This window comes from Caloenas nicobarica, chromosome 25 (genome assembly GCF_036013445.1).
Source record: "Caloenas nicobarica isolate bCalNic1 chromosome 25, bCalNic1.hap1, whole genome shotgun sequence".
NCBI classification, from domain to species: domain Eukaryota; kingdom Metazoa; phylum Chordata; class Aves; order Columbiformes; family Columbidae; genus Caloenas; species Caloenas nicobarica.
This window is the reverse complement of record NC_088269.1, coordinates 3,945,225-3,951,224: the sequence shown is the minus strand read 5'-3', so window position 1 is coordinate 3,951,224 and position 6,000 is coordinate 3,945,225. Positions and strand designations below refer to the sequence as shown.

Below are 6,000 nucleotides of genomic sequence, written 5' to 3'. Positions count from 1 at the left end.
CATGTGCAATCTTTATCAGGGATGTACACAGAAACCTGAATTTGTCCAAAATAGCCAATAATCCGGGCCAGTCGTGGGTTTGAGGTGTTTACTGTCAAACACTGCGAGCCTGGCTGGGTCTGTGTCTGTTTAGAGGTGTTCAGCTCTTGATGAGGAATTCAGTGGTCTTTCATTTAAGAAAAGCAGCCTCTTAGATTTTTTTTTTTTTTGAGCTGGAAATGCAAGATTGGCGTACGTGATGACTTGGGCTTGTTTCAAGGTACATTGCGAGTTTGTGGCCGTGCTGGGTTCACAGGACGAGCTCATGAATCTCCAAGTGAAATCTGGATTAGCAAGCTCTACCCAGCCCGAGAAGAAAAGGTTTGCACAAACACCTGTGAAGGGAAACTGATGACTTCCACAAGATCTTAAATAGATGGCACCGAATCAATTATCCAGGTCCCGTGTGGGAACTGAGCCCTGAGCTGGGAGCCGGTGAGCTCAAGCAGAGCCGTGATCCACTCGGAGCTGAGCCAGGCCGAGCTGTCTGCGTAGATCTCGCTGGCTGTCAGTGTGGAAGGTGGACGGGAGCTAAAAACGGCTCAGAAGCATGGCCGGTGCGTGCAGGGAATAGCGACGAGAATTGCGAAGCCACACTCGGGTTCTCCGCTGAAATCTGAGACGGAGTCTGATGGAAAACATCCAAGAGGGTGGAAAACCCGCATCAAACAGGTTCCGTGGCTCCGGCGAGGAACTGCTGCGTGAGGAAACGGCAGGAGGAGGAAGTGAGGGAGTGGAGGAAAAGAACCAAAACCAAACAAGGAAGACAAGCAGGGGCGAGATTCGGTGAATGACTGAAATAAAGGGTGAGTCTGCAAAGCATCCTGCCGAGCGGGGCGGGAGCCGGGGCCCGAGCCCCCGGAAAGGCGGAACACAAGTGTACGGCCGGCGGGGAGCCCCGCGGTGCGGAACGGGAGCCCCGCGGTGCGGAACGGCGGCCCCGCCATCCCCGGGCCGGTGGCCCCGCCGGCCCCGCGGGGGGCGCTGAGCGCCCCGCCCGCTCCCCAGCCCCGCCCCGCCCGCCCCCCCGCCGGGTGACGTCACCCGCAGCTCGCCCGGCGCCATTTTGAAAGTGGAGCGTTCAGGGGGGGCCGGAGCGCGGCGCGGAGCGGGGGCAGCCCCAGCAGCCCAGCCGGCCGCACCCCCGCCGCCATCCGCCGCCATCCGCCCCCCGCCGCCGCCCCCCGCCCGGCACCGGCGGCTCCGCCGCGCAGCGCCGAGACCGCCCGACCCGCCGCGGCCGCTATCGCCAGCCCAACATGGCAGGTAAGGGGAGGCTGCCCCCGCGGGGCACCGGCCCCTGCCGCCGGCGGGCGGGGGTGCAGCTGAGGCCGCGGCCGGGGGAGCGGGCGGCGCCGCCTCCGGGGATGGGGGTGCCCGCAGCCCCCGGCCCTGCGCTCCTGTTCCCGCCGCCTGCGCCTTTTGCATTTCTTTTTTTAATTCCCCCCCCCCCCCTTTCTGAGAAATCGCGCTTTCCTCCCACCCACCCCTTTCTCCTTTCCCTCATCGGGGGGGGGGCGGGAAAAAAAAAAACACCAGCAAGGTGTAGAGACTCCCATGGGGGAAGCGGTGTATTTTGAAGTTAGTGTGCAGGAGGCTGGCAGACAGGGTGGGTCTTTGGCCTTTTCTTCTGCTTTTCCCCCTCCAGGCTTTGGGGTTTGTAGACGTGCTCGGGTGTGCATTGGTTTCTGTAGTTGAGGGCTGTGCAGAGCTGCTGTGTGCACACGGGTGTTCGTGCAGACGTGCTGGTGTCCAGAGCACCATCGCACCTTCCGTGGGCTGCAGCGTCTGCAAACGAGAGGAAAATCGGGTACAGGATGTAATTAAATAATACAGCTCTTACTGTGTTTTCTTTCCTGTGCCAGCTCCCCGTTTTGCATCCTAAACTGCTCTTAGTAGGTTGAAAGTGTGCGTGCATAAGGTATCTCTTATTACTTTTTCCTTGTGATTTCGTCATTTGGAAATATATTGGTTCCTTTTCTCTGCAAATGAATTGTCTTTTCAGGGCTTTGCAGTTGGAGGAGTGAACATGGGAGGCTGTGCTGGGTTTGTGCTTGGCCTTTTTCCCCTACACCACACGCCCATGCTCCACCCTCCTCTTTTTGTTTTAGGCGGGGGCGGAGGGGAAGTGCCAACTTGGTTCAAGTAAACTGGATGAAAAATCGAATTTTAGCCTAAAGTAGAAAGAGCAGTGATTTTTCTTACAAGCTGCGCTCTTTAACTGCTTCCATGGTGTCAGCTGCTACATCATGAAGAGATTGGAGACAGGAAAGAAAATGGGTTGTAGGGGTTTGGGGGAATGGTAGAAATGCATGTGACAAACCTTTCCAATGTGTCTGCAAAAAGCATTTTAACATCTCGTGTGTGGGTGGGTTCTTGTACTCACCTTCACCTCGTCAGCTTGTGTGGCTTGCATGTCTGTAACCCTTCAGAAGAGAAATTAAGGCAAGTGAAAAATGCAAACTGGACTCCTTGTCTTTGGCTTTTCCCCCTTAACTTAGCACAGAAGAGGGAAGAAGTCCCGTCTGCGTTATTTGTTCTCCCCAAAGCCGTAGCAGACCTCTGGATTCATGTGGAAATGCCATCTGTTGCTCAGCCTGCTTGAATTGTTGAGGAAAAGTTCCATTTTGACAGTGGCTTTCAGGAAAACAAAAAAAAAAAAAAAAAAAAAGGCAAGCCCATTTGAGTCTCTTCCTGTATGGACTCAGCCCTGCAGTGATTTGCTCAGAATGAAATGCAAAAGAAATGGGTGGTGATTTTTTTGGTGTGTTTTGGTGACAGGGTTCAAATGAATCACTGCCTTCCGCCGGGGCAGGAATGTTCCTCAAGTTTTCCCTCCGATCCGTTTTCTATGGTAGTAAACTTGTTACCCTCAGATTGCTTGTTTGCTTTTCTGCTCGGATTTGCTGCTTTTTTTTTTTTTTTTTTTAAGGCTGATAATTTGCTTTCGTTACTTCTGCGAAGAGACTCTAAAACTGTGGTAAAATTTTTTTTTTAGCCTTTAATATGTAGGTTCAGCTCAGTGTTTTGGGGAAAGGAGGAAATGAATAGCATGCTTGGTTTATATCGAAAGATGGAAATTTTCTGGAAATGTACAGCTTTTCCTGACAATTCCTGTTGAAGTTGTGTGTGTTTTGTAGAGGGTTCTGACTTCTGAAGTAGGAAGCAGCTTTGTGTGAAATCAGGTGTTTTAAACGCGCAGTTAAAGTTGGCACGAGCTGTGTCAAGCTGTCGGTGATACTGGCTTTTATTTTTATCGCTTGTGCTCACCCCGCTTTGACAAAGCACGAATGACCAAAACAATATCTGTAAAGGAGAAAGGTGGGGAGGGGCGATGTGGGGAAGGAGGCGTGGGCAGCGGGACCCGAAATGTTCCCTCGCTTTGTGCGGCTGCGGGGGGATCTCATTTTTCTGGTTGTGTTTTTCAGGAGCTGGAGGAGGAAATGACATTCAGTGGTGTTTTTCTCAGGTGAAAGGCGCTGTAGATGATGATGTAGCAGAAGGTAAGAGCAATATTTTTTTTTTTTTACTGAATGTTTTCTGACTTCTTAGCTACTCCTTAGATAGCAGGTGTGAATGCAATCTCGGTAAAATACTCAGTGTTACTGTGTGGAACCGGAGCAAAGCAAATAGACATTAAATGTGCGTTTGGATACTCAGATTCAGGATTAAACTCTGTTTTGAGAGTACTGTTCAGCATACTTCTGAGAAGGGCTGAATTCAGGCTTCTTAAATATTTTGCTGGAATTGTTTTCCAAGATTGTTAAGATTTTTTCCTGTCACTCAACTTTTGATTTGTGTTTTCTCCTAATCTGCAAAATGGGGAATGTGATACTTGCATTCCACAGTGAGGTGTTATGAGATTTTAATTAATGTTTGTACTCTTTGAAGATCTAAGTACTAGATAAAGATCAAGTAATTTTCCTGATCTTTCCAGCTTCTATTAACCAGAAGAGGAAGAAATCTGAGTATTGATGCATTCTTACTTATCAAGAAAAGGGGGGGTTGCATTTGAAATAACACTAGAAATTGCCTAAAATTTTTCTAAGCTGGTGATGACAAATGTCACCTTACACTAAGATGGTTGCGACGGATTGTGACTGCAAGAAATGTGCTTGTTTTCCTTTACTTGGACTGGAGATCATGCGGGAAATGAAACTTTCTCTGTGCTGCTCAGTGGCTGTGCTGGGAGCAACATTTCTGCTGTGAGGAAACTCCCCTTGACTTCTGAATTTCTTTGGCCAGCAAGTCCTATTTGCACAACACAGCCTGTAAGATGAGGAGTTAAAATTTTTCTTTTGCAAGCAGTTGGCCTTGTCACTTAAGTAATTCCATGGGTTTTTAATTTTTCTGTACATGTCTTGAATGCTCTGACTTAAAAGTGAGATTAATGTTGTATTTAGAAAAGTGGTAACTACAGTTTCCACTATTTCCCTGTTTGACATGTGGTTCAAATTAACTTCCAAAGGCCAAAAAAACCAGTATAAACATAAGTGTCTTGTTTTTATTTATTAGCTGCAGCATGTGGCAAACAATGCACTTACAAAGACTCCTGTTGTCTATTAGCTGAAAGATGGCTTTTTAGAAACAAGAAACCTGTAACCGTTTTGCTAAAGTTCAATTCTAAATTCTTCAGGAAGTCTATTTTAAAGCTTGAACTCAAAACTACTGCGAAGTGTAGTGTAATTTTTTTCCCCTGGCAGACTTTAAATTCTGTAAGCTTTATTTTAATGATATGACACCAAATCCTTGAGTACAAATATTTAAGAAGTTGTGGTTGTATGGCAGGTGCTTGCAAATAATTTTTCATTAAAATAGACCTGTTAACATGCATGTAATAGTAATGAAATTCATATATATACATATGGTAAAGTGGCTTTTAGAGTGATGTGGAAATACAGAAGCACTGGAGTCATGGTGCGTAGAGTGAATTACCAGCTTCACTTCGAGCAAGCCGGTGCGGATGGTTTCCAAAACACCATAAGAATGTCCGCTTCTGATTTTACAGAAGGTGTAGCCTTTGGATTTTGTGACCTAAAGAGAAGTTTCGTTCATTGGTGGCTATATCTGACTTAGGATGGGTCTCAATGTGCAAACCCCAGATACACTGCAAGATATCCTGAAATTTAAATGTCGACATCCTGGCGAGAGGTCCCGACGTTGGTGCTGTATTGAATTGGTTGAGCTGAAATTCTCATCCTGTGTATTCGGCTCCCGCAGTTAATGCTGGAAACTGTTGGAAGCTGGTGGTCTATTCCAAGTGCAGGTTCAGCTTCCCTGCGATCCTTCGAGTTCTTGTGATGCTTCCTAATGTCTGCCTGTGATACTCTTGGGGGGTTGATAATGTATCGAGCTGGTCACAGTTTTTGCGCCATGGTGAAGGCTGAAGAAAATCTTGTGGTCTGAAACTTGACTGATCATTTAAGCACCGTGGTCTGCAAGCCAAGCTTAAAGTATGGACTCTAGTCTGTGGCTGAGGATAGTACCAGTTTTTGTCTAGTAGTACCCAGGGGGTTGGATTTTTGAGGTTTTTGAGTGGCTTCAGAGCTCAGATTCTTCAATCTAACTTTTGTTGTGGAATGGTGAAATTTCACTAAAAACGAAGTCAAGTAAACAAACCTTATGGAAGTGGGAGGTTTCACCTTCTGTTTTCTTCCTGTTTGTAATACAGTGTTGCAATATTTATATTGGAACTAACTCGAACTAAGCTAATAGCCCTGTTAACCAAGAAAACTGCATCCCTTTAATTGCATTAATGAGTAGAATGCAAATCCAGTGGTCTCTCTACAATACTGCCTATAGAACAGGCCACTGGAGAATAACATTTTTAGTATAGTAAGAGTGGCAGTAACTAAAAAGCTCTCTAGGAATGTAGTAGAGAGATCCCAGTGTCGATTCCAGTGTCTTTGAGGTCAGATCTGACCTCGTAACCTTCGCATCATATACAAAACCTCTAGTTCT

The 6,000-nt window shown here is 47.2% G+C and overlaps 1 protein-coding gene across 2 annotated transcripts in view; it reads left to right on the top strand.

Moving 5' to 3' along the window:
* Positions 1–671: 671 nt before the first annotated feature.
* Positions 672–6,000, top strand: part of PPP2R2A (protein phosphatase 2 regulatory subunit Balpha) — a 30,266-nt gene continuing 24,937 nt past the window's right edge. Inside the window, exons 1-2 of one of the 2 annotated variants that reach the window (XM_065651583.1) lie at positions 672–845; positions 3,468–3,542. In XM_065651583.1, the coding sequence (XP_065507655.1) occupies positions 830–845; positions 3,468–3,542 (91 nt within the window). In that variant the 5' untranslated portion in view covers positions 672–829. Of the gene's footprint in view, positions 846–1,102; positions 1,306–3,467; positions 3,543–6,000 lie in introns of those variants that run through there. The other variant, XM_065651584.1, reaches the window with a different exon arrangement.